Below are 14,365 nucleotides of genomic sequence, written 5' to 3'. Positions count from 1 at the left end.
TATTGACAAACAAATGTACATATTATATTATACTATATTATACTGTATTATATTACATTATATTGAGAGAGAGAAACTTATTTTAAGGAACAGGCTCACACAATAATGGGGAATGGCAAGTCTGAAACTTGTAGGACAGGCCAGCAGGCTGGAAGCTCAGGCAGGATTTCTATGTCTTAACAAGAATTTCTTCTACTTCAGGAAATCTCAGTCTTTGCTCTTAAGGCCTTCAGCTGATTAGATAAGGTCCACCCATATTAGGCAGGGTAATCTGCTTTATTCAAAGACTACTAATTTAAATGTTAATCACATCCAGAGTATACCTTCACAGCAGTATCTACACTGGCGTTTGACCAAATACGTAGGCGCCACAGCCTAGTCGAATTTATACAAAATTAACCATCACAGTCAGTTTTGGTCATTTGTGCCTTTCTAGGAACATGTCCTTTTCGTCCACATGCTGGAATTTGGAGAGCTGCTCACAGCATTTCCTTAGTGCTGTTTATCTCTAAAAGCACTCATAACTTTAGTCATTTGAGTCTTCTCCCCTTTTCTCCTAGGTCAGGCTAGCTGAAGGCTTGCCAACACTTTGCTGATACTTTTGAGGAACCAACACTGGTTTTATTGATTTTTCTCCACTGTTTTGTATCCTCTACCTCATTTACTTTGTTCTAGTCTTTATTTCCTTCCTTCTGCTTGTTTTGGCTTTAATTTGCTCTTCTTTTTCTAGTTTCTGAAATTGAAAACTCAAGTTAATGACCTGAGATGTCCTTTTTTAATATAAGTATCTCTTGGAGCACTGCTGTAGCTGCATGCCCTAAGTTTGGGTGTGTTGTGTTTTCATTTTCATTCATCTCAAAGTAATTTTCCTTGTGATATCTTCTCTGACACATTGCTTCTTTTTTTTTAATCTTTTTTTTCTTCAACTTATTTTTGGCTGTGTTGGGTCTTTGTTGCTGCGTGTGGGCTTTCTCTAGTTGCGGCAAGCAAGAGCTACTCTTCATTGTGGGGCGCGGGCTTCTCGTTGCAGTGGCTTCTCTTGTTGTGAAGCACAGGCTCTAGGTGCGCGGGCTTCAGTAGTTGTGGCACGTGGGCTCTAGAGTGCAGGCTCAGTAGTTATGGTGCACTGGCTTAGTTGCTCTGCAGCATGTGGGATCTTCCCAGACCAGGGTTCGAACCCGTGTCCCCTGCATTGGCAGGCGGATTCTTAACCACTGAGCCACCAGGGAAGTCCCCACATTGCTTCTTTATGGTTGTGTTCTAAAATCTCCACGTATTTGTCAAATTCTTCAAATTTCCTTCTGTTACTGATATCTAATTTAATGTCTGTGTGGTCAGAGAACACAATCTGTATGACTTCCACCCGTTCAACTGTACTGGCGCTTGTTCTATGGTCTAGCATATTGTCTGTCCTGGAGAATGTTTCGTGTGCACTTGAGAAGAATGTGATCCTGCTGTGATGGGTGCACTGCTCTGTACATGTCTGTTAGGTCTAGGGGTTTTCAGGTGCTTAGTTTTCTTTCTTTCTTGTTGATCTTCTGTCTAGTTTTCCTACCCATTATTGAAAGGAGTGTGTCACTATGTTTTAAAAAGACGTTTTTTAAGTGCTTAATGACTTTGGGAAATGTGTAGTAGCTATTAAACAAAAAGCAATACTAGAATGTGCATGCATAATATAACTGCTGCAGTGTAAAAAGTATATTGACAAAAGACCAGAAGGAAATTAATAAAACGTGCCAATGACGGCTTCTGGGACAAAGAGCTATGCTGTTAATGAGTTTTCCAATTTTTCAATAAGTCCATTATTTTGACCATCATCAAGATGTTTTTAAGTAGAAAATCTGACTACATACACGTCACGGGCTCTGCAAGCATACAGCCCGCTCCTGTCATTTCAGGGGTTGCCGAACAGCAGCCCCACGCTCTGGTTCTGACCCACTGGCGTTGCCAGGGCCCTCTGCTCTCCACTCCCCCCACATGGAACAGAACTGCCACAGGAAGCCTCCTGTATGCAGATGCGCTCGTTTCTGTCTTTAAAATGTTTCTGAGACGAGCTGTAGACCCCAAAAGTACATTAGGTGGGAGGAACACCAAAGGAAGCCAGGTAAGGATGCATTTAAAAGCAGTCTTGGTTCAGGTAACACATGGAAAAAACAAAGTGCAATGAGGGAAAACTTAAATGCAAACAAGGAAAATTAAAACAACTGTTTCTAAAACTGTAACTTATCAATGAGAAATGAGCAACAGCTCTTCTCTCCCTGTCACTCGAAGCCCAATTCATACTGACAGTGGAAAAGGCAAAAGAATGGCGGCGCCACTGGCATTCAGCTGACAGCAAACTCCCAGCATCACTTCTGCTCTGTGTCCCGACTGGTTGGCATCACTTCTCCTCTGCGCCCCTTGCCAACCGCACACCAAATCCAATTCCAGCGCGTCCCAATCTCCAGGAACCACGTGCTAAAACGTCTTCTCTGGGCAAAATTAACCTGTTTAAAAACAACCTGTGCTTTTGAGATTCTGATTTACAAACAGGAACATAAAAATAAATACCCGTGGGGCTTCCCTGGTGGCGCAGTGGTTGAGGGTCTGCCTGCTGAGGCAGGGAACTCGGGTTCGTGCCCCGGTCCGGGAGGATCCCACATGCCACGGAGCGGCTGGGCCCGTGAGCCATGGCCGCTGAGCCTGCGCGTCCGGAGCCTGTGCTCCGCAGCCTGTGCTCCGCAACGGGAGAGGCCACATTAGTGAGAGGTCCGTGTACCGCAAAACAAATAATAATAAATAAATAAATAAATAAATACCCGTAATGTTCATAAGCAAATACACTGTTTATGCCAGTCACTTTCTGTATTAGCTTTCAAGAGTAATTTATTTTACGAGAAAATGACACATAAAATCAAATCAATCAGAGCTTACACATGCTGATAATGAAAATCAATTGTAAAATACTCCTCATCTTCCAAAGTTCGTCACCGGCATTCGTCCCATGCGCCCAACCCTCATTCAGTCCGTCCGAAGAGCTGGTCCAAAGTGCCAGAGTAGTTTCTAAGTCTAAGTAGCACAGAGGATGGGGAGGGGGTGCTTCTCCGTTTCTCGCTGTGCTGAAATTACTTGGTTCAAGTAAAAGATGTCTCTACTTAAACTGTGGGACTCAAGGTGACCGAATAATGGCTCTTGATCTTAAATCACATTTAACATTGCTCAAAGGAACGTGGCAGTCCCTGTTTGAAAAACACAGGCTTTACTTAAAACTTGCGCCACGCCTGGGGGGAAGAAAACTAAAAAAATCCAACGACAGGAGAATGGTTTCATGAATTATGCTACATTATCTCAACAGAATATTATGTGCAGGAGGTGGAAACGATCTTTACAAAGATTTCTTAATAATATAGGGATGAGCTTATGTTACAAGGTTAAATGGGGAAAAGGCATGAAACGATTTTATACATAATGTGCTTTGAACTACATAAATACAACACACGGCGAAAAGACTCAGGAGCTCTGCCCAAACGGCTGTCCTCCCCGGGCGCTGCCGCGGGCCCGCGCCCCGTCTCCAGGTCGGCCTGATGGGGATACACAGGCACAGACACCAGCGAGGGATGACCAGCGAGCAGCCGTCGGGGGCCCCAATGCAAAGGGCGGTGGGAAACGCGGCCGGCTCAAGGCTAGAGGGGCCCTCCTTCCTTCCAGCACAAACCAAGACATCAGGACCCCCGGGCTCAGCGGAGCTTAGAGAGAAAGAAACTGGACCCAACCCTGCGCTTCCCAGCCGGGAGCCGCACCTCGCCACACGGAGCCCTCCTCCGCCTCCGAGCACACGGCACCCTCCCAGAGTGACACTCAGCTCCTGGGCTCCCCCCGCTGGCCTCAGCACCGCTTGCATGGCCATCTTCTCCCACCTCCGCCTCTGGACAGTCCGCACACCGTGACCCCACCTCCAGGGTCCCAAGAGCTCTCCTGACCTCCGTCCCCAGCCGTCCCTTGGGGGGGACAGGCACCTCCAGGGCCCACCCAAGACCATGGGCTCCATCCCGAGGTTAGTTGGGGATTTGTTCCACACTTACTTGGAGAGGCTGTGGCTGGCGGTGGTGCACGTGCATGTGTCTGTGTGTGCCCGAGCGTGCATGCACGTGTGCGTGCACCAAACTTGCATTTTGAAGACACTGTGTCCCAGGAGGAGACCTGGGCTGCTGGCAGCCCCAGGAGGCCAGTCGGGCCGCTGCACGTGTGTGTGTGTGTGCGTGCGTGCAGGAGTGTGCGGTGAGGGCTGCGGAAGGCAAGGGGAGTCTCTTTGAGTCTCTAACCGAAGGCACCACTTGAACACAGATTCTCTTTCCTCCAGCTTTTCTCTCTTCCGGACAATGAACATCACGGTCATGTCCCTTCGTCCTAGCTTGCTGATCATTCAGACAAACGCACAATGGATCGCTTGGGCCTTACAACGTAAGTTGCTGCTAGACTCATTAAGGCAAACGTATTTACCACATTAATTAAACGGTCTATTTAACACGGAATATCAGTTCTCTAATCACATCTCAGTTGAACTTCTTCTTTCAATTAACAGCTCTGAAGTCTACTGACAGAGGTCCTGCTGTTCTAGGATCATTAAGAACATTTTCATTATCTGTCAGATGAGAGAGGGAGAAGCAGAGAGGCAGGAGCACTCTCAGGAGTGACCTGTCCCTGCTGAAGAGATGTGGGGGGGAGCAGCCCGTGCTCGCTGGTTGCTTAGCAATGAAGAGACTCCCATGAAATCGTCAGTGCTGGGAGAGGGGTGGCCACAAAATGGACCAAGTGGGTACATTCTCATCCTCAGAGGATCACATCTGCCCCGGAGCCAACCTCACCCTCCAGATTACAACAACGATGGAATCGAAGCTGACCAGAAACTGAAATGGCTAAAACACAAGCGAGAAAACCAACGAACACCAAGGCAGGAAGGTTCGCATGAAGACAAAGTAATATCAGTTTTAAAAAAAATGCCACAACTAAAGAGTAAACCCTTCCCGTGGCATTTAGATTTTATCCATAGATGAATGGATAAAATTCATCCACGTGTTATCAGAATTGTTTTTAAACTTGAAATATAAACCAGGTGAAGGTATATTACAGTTGGCTGCTGCAACATAAATGGAAGAAAAAATATGCAGTACTCACAGAGAAACAGCACAACCCAACCTAAATGCCCATTAAACCAATTATTTTGCATGTAATTAATATTTCCATAAAATTAAATGCTACTAGTATATCAGAAGCAGAAAGGTGATGAACTGCTGCACAAATGCAATTAAAGAAGATTCGGTTTTTAGCTTGTAAGCAAACATTCAACTAATATTCTGCCACCTTAACCTTACCCATTTCAATCCAAACCATTAAAGCCAGTGCTCTGATGACCGTTAACACAAAACTACACTCCCCATATATACTGCATTTCTCCTCATATATTAGTAAAAGGAAGATATTAATAATAATAACTGCATCTTAATGTCTTCGGCAGTTGGGCATGTGGATTTAAAGACTTTTTTAAAGCTGGCATCAATGAGAAAACTACTATTCTCTAATATCAGTTGTCATTAATAACAGTAAAACTAATAGCAATTTTCAGTACTGGTATAATTATGCATAGCAACATCGTAAGGCCACTGAAGTCCATGTTTAATGTTTGTGAGAAGGAAACATCATGATATGGTCTTACCTATGTATTCGCAGATGAAGACTACAAAGAAAGGGGTGACGAGGTCATTTATCCCCTGAACGTATCCACTGGCAGGGTGACGTATGGCCCATATAAACAATATCCTTTCAAAAATCTGAAAGAAAATTGAACAGCTGGTGAAGCAAAAAGTGAACACATCAGAAACTTTTAAATGTACACATTCTTAAAATATACACTATCAATACTTTTCGATCTCTAATACGAAAATACCAATGGGTTTCATTTTTTTGTAAAATTCCAGTTATCTTAATTTTTTACAGACTCACAAGCAATATGGAGTACGTCACCAACCCCTGGGCTCAGTCCCACCCCACGAGCTGGCTCCCACAAAAGATGCTCTCTGCTCCTCCGAGCCCCTTGGGTAACCACGGCATGTGGCTGCCCTGGACTTGGCCAGCCAGCACAGGAGCACCCAGCCTATCAGTGAAGGAGACAGGGATGGAGGGACAGAGGGATGGATGGGCAGGGGGGTGGACGCATGCATGAATGGGCACACGGATGGATGGAAGGGTGCATGGGAGGGAGGGAGGGAGGGAGGGAATGGATGGATGGATGCTCTAAATTTCCCACATGTGATTTTTTTTTATTGAGGTATCACTGACATATAACAGTACGTTAGTGTCAGGTGTACAACATATGGTTCAATATCTGTAAATACTCTATTGGGAAATCGCCACCATAATAAGTCTAGTTAACATCCATCACCGTACACACGTTATACATTTTTTTTCTTGTGATGAGGACTTTTAAGATTTAGTTTCTTAGCAACTTTCGAAGACAGAATACAATATCATTAACTGTACTCTCCGAGCTGTACATTACAGCCCTAAGACTTTTTGTTTCATTCTGACCCCATTCACCCATGTCACACACACACCCCAACCCTCACCTCTGGCAACCACCAATCTGTTCTCTGCATCTCTGAGCTTGGTTGGTTTTTTTAATGGATTTTCTTTCAGATTATTTCCCACGATATTGAATAGCTCATTATGAGATACTGAATACAGCTGCCTGTGCTATACAGCAAATCCTTGTTGCTTGTCTGCTTTACGTATAGTAGTCTGTACCTCTTAATCCCATACTCCTAATTTATCCCTCCCCCTCCCTTCCCCTTTGGTAACCGTAGGTTTGTTTTCTATGTCTGTGAGTCTGTTTAGTTTATGCATTCACGTGTATTACTTCTTGGACTCCACACGTCAGTGACATGGCAGACGTCCTCTTAAACCCCCGGAGACCAATCAGCATCTGGAGGCCGGCGTCTTCCATCACCCCTGCCCCCGCCAGCCGTCCGACAACCCGGGGGCCGCCTCTCTCCCGACCGCTACAACACTCACTCACGCCACCCTCCCCTCCACCTTCCTTCAGGAGAGGGATCTCGCCAGGCGCAACACAGCGCCCTCAGCCACGCACACGCACAACACCACGCGCACATGGCTTAAAGAGCGTTGCCGGCTCCACCACACACACACACACACACACACACACACACACACACACACACGGTGCCTCCGTGTCCGGCCCCTGCCTCACGGTCCTCTCCTCCTCTCCGCCCAGCTCCCAGATTCCAGCTGCGCTGAGCCCACCAGGCTGACACCTCCTGCCGGGCTCGCTGCCTAGAGAGCCTGTCCCTCCCCTGTCTACCTGGCTTCCAGCTAAGCCCCAGCCCCTCCATGGAGACTGTGCTGCCACCTGTGCCTCCCAGCCTGCTGGGAGAGCCAAGCGCTGCCTGCTTGGGAGCCTCCCTGGGTCCCCCACCTGGCAGAGCGTCCCTACTGAGCCGAACCGCCTCCCTTCAGTGACGCACCCACCGCCAGCTCCCCGACCCCGGGCTCCTGCCACTGGGCCAGGCCTCGCCGCCCTTCTGGGCCTCCCACCAGCGCAGGCTGGACCAGCGAGCATGCCAACAGAGGATGACTCACATCATTTCCAAACGGGCCGACCTTGCAAAGCCAAGCATGTTTGTACCCAAGGAGGTCAACCCCTCCGAATACTGCCTACATTCCTACACATCACCGGGCCTGTGGTCTAGACACCCCCAAGTCACCACCAGCTCCGGCATTTACAGTGAGGGGCCTGGCGCCCAGACGGGGGAGGTCAACCAGGGCACGAGCGGCCCTAGATCCCAGGCCACCGCCCAAACCCCACCCTAGCACTCGTCCACTGGGGTTCTTCCAACTGAGCCACAACGGAACCACCCGTTCATCAGGCGGCAGCTCGGCCCAGCACCTGTAACAGGGGCACCCGGTAAATGTCTGCTGAGTGAGCAACACGTTCATGCTCTCTATCCATACACGTTTGTCATTTTAAGTCAACAGCTTTCCAGCCAGAACTGAATATTTAAGTAGATCAAAAGGCCAAAATCATTCAGCGACGTTCGCCATTTGCTGTCTCCCACAGACAGCACCAGGTGGTGAGTCCTCACGCTGCAGCATCAGGCTCACCACCCTCGGTGACGCGGGGAGCAGCACCCCACAAGCCAGGGTGGCGGGCAGCCGAGAGGACACGAGCAGGCGGGGTCCTTGCGGGGGGACCCCTCTCGGGCCCCAGCACCTCTCAGTCACAGGTCAGACATGGAGCAGCCACGGCCCCGCCCGGCCGCGTGTACACAAGGCAAGCCCAGGGACGGGCGGCAGGGCTGCGCGTGCAGGGGGCGGCCTGGGTGCGGACAGGCTGGGAGGGTAAGGCACCCTCAGCCCAGGCTCCGCTGGCAGGAGAACCCCAGGACTGCTCGTCAGGAAGCTCCGTAGGGGCCTGGAGCCCTGCAGGCCAGGAGCAGGGGAGGGTGGACGGGGGCTACACGCAACAGGCAGGAGCAGTGACAGGCAGGGGAGGCCCGGACGGCTGGCCACACGAGGGCAGGAGGGGCAGCGAAGGTCAGCTGAGCATCTCCTCGCTCACTGGGGCCCTGGCAGACCTCCATCCAATGCTGCACAGTCTGCCAAAGATGACCGGCAGGCAGGGGGTCCACCTGCACACCTCCTGGGACGCCCGCCCCTGGAGTTTGAGCAGGGCCCTGTGACCTGCTTCTAACCAACCAAATACAGCCAAGGGGATAGGATTACGTCCAAAGATCATAACCCAGCCTGCCAGGAGACACTCTCCCCTGCTGGCTTCCGCGAAGCCAGCTTCTGAGCTATGAGCTGCACATGCAAAGGGCCACGTGCCGAGGAACTGAGTGGGGCTGAGAGCCGGCAAGAACCCGAGACCCCCAGCTCTGCAGCCTGCAAGCCCCCAGATTCTGCCAGCAGCCAGGGGCGTTTAGAAGCAGACCCTTCCCTAGGGGAGCCTCAGATGAGGCTGTGGCCCAGACAGCACCTTGACTGCAGCTTGCGGAGATCCTGAGCTAAGACCTGCCCAGACTCCTGAGCCGCAGAAACTTTGAGACAACAAATGTGAATAAATGTGTGTTGTTTTAAGGCGCTAGGTTTGTGGCAATGCTGTCATGAAGCAAGACATAACTAATACAGAGGAGACAACTGAGGCACAGAGAAGTTAAGTAACTTCCCCAAAGTCACACAGCCTGTGAGCAGCAGAGCCAGGATTCCACCCTGCTGGTCTGACTAAATGGGGGCCTTGTACAGCCTAGAAAGGGCCACCACTGCTATGCTTTAGGATAAAAGAGTTGTTTTCATACATGAATCAAAAAAGAAGAGAAGACCAAGAAATCAGAATTTTATAGTAAGAAAGACACAGAAAAGACTATGAGCTCCTGGTGAGGAAAGTCTGCATCAGCTCTATCTGCACCTGCCTGAGGTCCAGCAGGGAGCCGTCCATGCAGCAGGGGTTTGGGGGGTGTGTGTGTGTGTGTGTGTGTGTGTGTGTGTGTGTGTGTGTGTGTGTGTGTGTGTGTGTGTGTGTGTGTGTGTGTGTGTGTGTGGAGCGAGAGAGCGAGAGCGAGAGAGAGAGAGAGAGGGAGAGAGAGAGAGAGAGAGAGAGCACATGTGGATTGAAGGACACGCCAGAGCCCGGAGCACAGAGACCTCCCCTCCTCCTTTGCAATCTCATCCTCCTGGCAAGTGGTAATTTAAGCCGTGGGAGTCCGTTAACAAGCCTCACACTTTCAGAGGGCTTGTGACACACACACACACACACACACACACACACACACACACACACACACACTCCTAAACCTGCTCACAAGCATGAATGCCATTTTGCCCTCGGCGGCCCTGGCACCAAGAGAAGCCATTTGGCACAGATGACGTGGCCGGCTTTACCCTGGGAGGAATGGCCAGGGCGCTCGAGTCTTGTGCAGTGCAAACAATTCAGCGCCTGTGCAGGCGACTGGAATGGACTGTTCCTGGTGCCGGGAAAGGCCTGAGACAGCTGCAGGGGGGCTGGGCTGGCCGGGGCTCCTGACTCAGGCCCAAAGCAAAGCCTCCACTGGCCCAGCTTCTCCTGTGGGGAGTCCAGAGCAGGCTGTCCTGAGATGAACTAGTTCCCCCGAACACTCCACAAGGAACCCAAAGAGAGAACCCCAGAACCATCAGTCCCCGGAGCCAGGCTGCAGGGCATGGGCGGGGGGCGGGGGGGGGGGGGCGCTGAGCATCCCCCTCAGGGAACAGGCAGAGGTCAGGCACGTCCACGGCGCCGTCCACAAGGAGAGAAACCAGCCATCTAGGCCTCTGGCAGCTGGCGCCAGCCTTGATGTTAAGGCGCTTGGAAAGGGTGCACTGTATTATTTTGAGGAAACATGTAGAATTCAGAGTTCCTATGAGCTGAGGCAAGCTGTCAGTTCAAATCCCTTAGATTTAACTCTACTTGATCTCTCTGGATAACCTGGAAGTTATATTTTTACAACTTTAACCCCAGTAATGTGTAAATAAAGGGCCGGGTGCCTCAAGCATAAACGAAAGCGGCTTCTAAGGCGGCAGGCAGGCTGCGGCGGCGAGAAGAGCACGTCCCTGGAGGTCTGCAAACCAGGTGTAAATCCCGGCTCTGCCACCACAGAGACGTGGCTTTGGGGCCATGAGGCCCTGAGGTCAGGCCTAGATCGCATGGGCAGCACCGTGCCCCCCAGGCACCTCCATCCCTCACCTAGGCCCCCGCGGCAGGCCCAGCGGCCCCCGGTCTACTGGCTGGTCTCCCTGCTGACACCTGTACTCACCATCCCATGGAGCGGCGCAGGGGCTGCTGAGATGCGAACACATCAGGCCACACGTCCAGCCCCGGGGCTTCCCTGACTCTGAGGGAAAAAGCAGACCCCTAGCCGTGACTCCACCACCCCTCGTGGCCTCCACCGGGTCCCCTCACACTGCGCCCACTTCTGTCTCTACCTCGGGGCCTTTGCACTTACTTGTTCCTTCTGCCTGGAATGCCCTTCTCCCAAACTTCCCATGGCCACCATGATTTTCAGTATAAGATCTTAGCTCAAACCCTTCTCATGGAAGACAGCATCCTTTACGCCCCATTGAGGCGGCAGATCCTCTTCCCCGCCCATTTCCACAGAAGCCCCGCCCATTTCCACGGAAGCCCCGCCCCCCAGGAAGGGTCTTCTATCTCGCTCACTTCTGTGCCCTCGGTCCTGGCATGTAGCTGAATGGAGCTCCATTGGCTGAATGGACGTGTATATGAGTAAGGTCCCCCACCCTCCATTTTCAGCCCTCGCTCCCCTCTGTTCTGTAAGCTCTCTGCCGTCAGGCGGCACCTGGACCTTCCCGCCTGGGGTCTCTCTGGACAGACGACACCCGGGGTGTCTCCTGGATTTGGGACTGGCTTTTCCCATTCTGTTTCTCCATGAAGCAGTGCTCCAGACCTGGCTCCTCAGATGCCAACCAGTCAGGACCTCACGGTCCCCCACTTGTGTAAGATGGGAAATGGCCTGCGAGGGGAGACTCAGCTCCACGGAGGGGAAGGAGGTGGGGGCATTTGGTGCAGGGAGACTTCGGAGAGGAGGCAACGGCAAACAGGGCTGTGAGGCTGACGAGGAGTTGTTCAGAGGGAAGGAGGCGACAAGAGGAGCCTCCTAGAGAGAGACAGACAGACAGACAGCCACGGCAAGAGGCAGCAGGACGGGCAGGGCTCAGGCACCACGCGTGCCTGAGGAGCGGGGTCAGCGGCCTTCGCAAGACGGCCTGGTTCCACGCACAGAGAACTTTCTGTTTATCCACACACAGGTCTCCCTGCTTCCAGGCCACAAGTCAAGGACCGAGAGTGAACAGAATCTACCGCAGGAGGCCGGGCAAAGCACTCGCGACTGTCCGCCAGCACCGGGTCCGCGCGCCCTCCTCGGGGACCATGCCACCTGCGAGCCGTCTCCATGCCCACGTGCCCCAATGCCACACAGGCACCCGGCCGCTGCCGAGACCTGGAGCCCTCACAGCTTCGATGCCAATAAATAACACCCCCGGTGGCTCTGACGCTTGCGTGCCCTTCACCTGCCATCTGCTCTGGGCAAGCGCTCCTACTTCCTCACGTAATCAGAGCCAGCAGGCTGCACCTAGAGCCTCTCGCCTTCTTGCACGTTATTTCCCTATAACAGTAGCTATTAATTTAGAAAGTAAGAACAACTCCCGTGCTTTATGCATCTCTGGGCGGCAGAGGGGGAAGAAAAGGTAAACCACTTGCTTAAACCTCCTTCAGCCTCTCTCTTCCAAGAGCTTATCTTCGTCAGTTTCAAGGAGCAGCTTCCTCTCCCCCCAAATCACCCATCTCCATCCCTTCTACCCCTTTCACAAAGCAAGTATGTACATCCAAATTTAATACGCCCCACGCATAACAGGAACAATTCTCTAGATAGGATCAATGATTTATGTAATTTCAAATATTTTAGGAATCATGGGTCCACTGTCATCCTCCTCTTACGAAGTAATTAATAAGAAAAATTCAACCTGAGGTTTTCACAGATCACAAGGACCAATGGTAACGGTCCTGCCGTGCTGAGGACACCAGGAGGCCGAGGCAGCCTCCACCCCAGACAAGCCAACCACCCATCCCAGGCCCCGCACCTGCCCTCACGGGCGAGTCCCCTGGCCCAGGCGTCCCCTCCAGCCCTGCTCTGGGACCAGCCACCCCAGCCCCAAACAGGAAGCAGCATCTGGCTGAGGGGCAGGCAGAAGCTGACAGAGAGATGAGCCCCGTCTAGACTTCAAGGAAAAAACTCCACTGACTGTAATAATGTAGAAGAGATCTCCATACAGAGAGGATGCCTGGTGACACGGAAAACATGAACCCAAAAGGATCGGGGGGAACCCCGAGTCCTGACCTGCCCATAGCTGAGGGGGGCTGAAGGGAGGGCGCTGGCTGGGGCAGGGCCTGCAGGATCCGCAAGGCAGCGAGGCTCCCTCGTGCCCCTGGCCGTGCCCCGGGCCCCCAGCTCCAGCCTCCGGGACCCATGTGCCAAGACCACGTGTTCCGACGTCTGCCCCTTGCGTGCCCGCCCTGAGCTGTCCGGCTGGTTCAGCCTCCAGGCTCTGTCCGCTCCCATCCCTGCTCCCGGACCCTCTCCCCGGGTGCCAGTGGGACGGGAGCGGGACACTGGACTCGGTGGCCCCGGGAGACAGGGCTGCTGCAGGACACCCGGGACAGACCTAAACCCATCGGCGGCACAGTTAACTTACTCATTAAAGGCTGTGGGCAGAGAGGCAGTCACGACAGACCAGGCTGTGATGCCGATTAGGAGGCCGCCGCCTGCCATCGGAAACCACAGCCGAGCTGCAAGGGTGCAGCGTTTCTTTTTCTTTGTTGTTTCCTTTTCACTGACTGATTTATTCTGTATCTTTTGTCTTAAATCACTTCATAGGAGCATGCTTTGCTTTTGCTTTGAAATCACAAAAAGTAGCACTGATTCCAGCCGAAGTCACTTAGCGTCACTGAAAAACTCCCCCACCCATTAATCCGACACAGGCCCATGGGCCCCGGGGTCCCCATTGCTTCCCTCTGGAAGCCCCTCGGCTCGTTTCCCAGCAAGGCCGCCACGCAGCCCGGGAAGGCGCTCCGACCGTGCGAGCACTCGAGCAGCAGCGTGAAGAGAGGGCTCCCCTGAGGTCACTGTGCCCTGCCCTCGCCGCCGTCATAATGAGCTCTCCCCAGATCAGACACGGAGACCCTGACGGAGGAACAGCAATCCCGGCCCCAGCGCAGAGCGGCCCGTGCTGAGGGACTCCTACACCTGCATCAAACAATGGCACGGTTATTTTGCAAAGAATGAATGCATCGAGCCATTTCTAAGCTTTTGCTCTCAGACTGGTTAAAAAACAAATCAAAACAAAACAAAACATAAGCCACTGATTGTGCACCGCTTTCCCCAAACTGTAACATGCTTTAAGGGGTACGAGTTACACACAGGGTCCCCCGGCGTGTCTGCAGAGGCCAGCGGGGAGCACACTCTCTCCTCCTGCCCCGCCCCCTTCCCCGGGTCCCATCCGATTCTCCAGGGCCTCTGATATCGAGTCTCAGCTACAACGACAGAGAGGAACCTCACAAAGGACACCCACTCCTCCTTCCCCGCCCAGGCCACCTCACCAAGCGGGCACAGCCCCAGGAGGGCCGACGTGGGGACAGCCGGCTCCAGCCCACTGCCGGGACCCCTGTCTCCAAGGGCCCCGACATGCCCAGATCCTCAGAGCAACTTCAGGCCCGGCTCAGAGGCCAGACCAGAGGCCAGAGCCGCTCTGAGTCCCCCAAGACAAAGTGGGAAGAGGTGATGGGTCA

The 14,365-nt window shown here is 52.3% G+C and overlaps 1 protein-coding gene across 2 annotated transcripts in view; it reads right to left on the bottom strand.

Annotated features, from left to right (window-relative positions):
* TBC1D22A (TBC1 domain family member 22A) overlaps positions 1–14,365 on the bottom strand; it is a 315,342-nt gene that overhangs the window by 176,000 nt on the left and 124,977 nt on the right. For both annotated transcript variants that reach the window (XM_004279596.4, XM_049694610.1), the window contains one exon: positions 5,693–5,807. In XM_004279596.4, coding sequence (XP_004279644.1) covers positions 5,693–5,807 — 115 coding nt within the window. The remainder of the gene's footprint in view (positions 1–5,692; positions 5,808–14,365) is intronic.

This window comes from Orcinus orca, chromosome 11 (genome assembly GCF_937001465.1).
Source record: "Orcinus orca chromosome 11, mOrcOrc1.1, whole genome shotgun sequence".
In the NCBI taxonomy this organism is placed as follows: domain Eukaryota; kingdom Metazoa; phylum Chordata; class Mammalia; order Artiodactyla; family Delphinidae; genus Orcinus; species Orcinus orca.
Note: the sequence above shows the minus strand (reverse complement) of the source record. Positions and strands in the feature narration are given on the sequence as shown.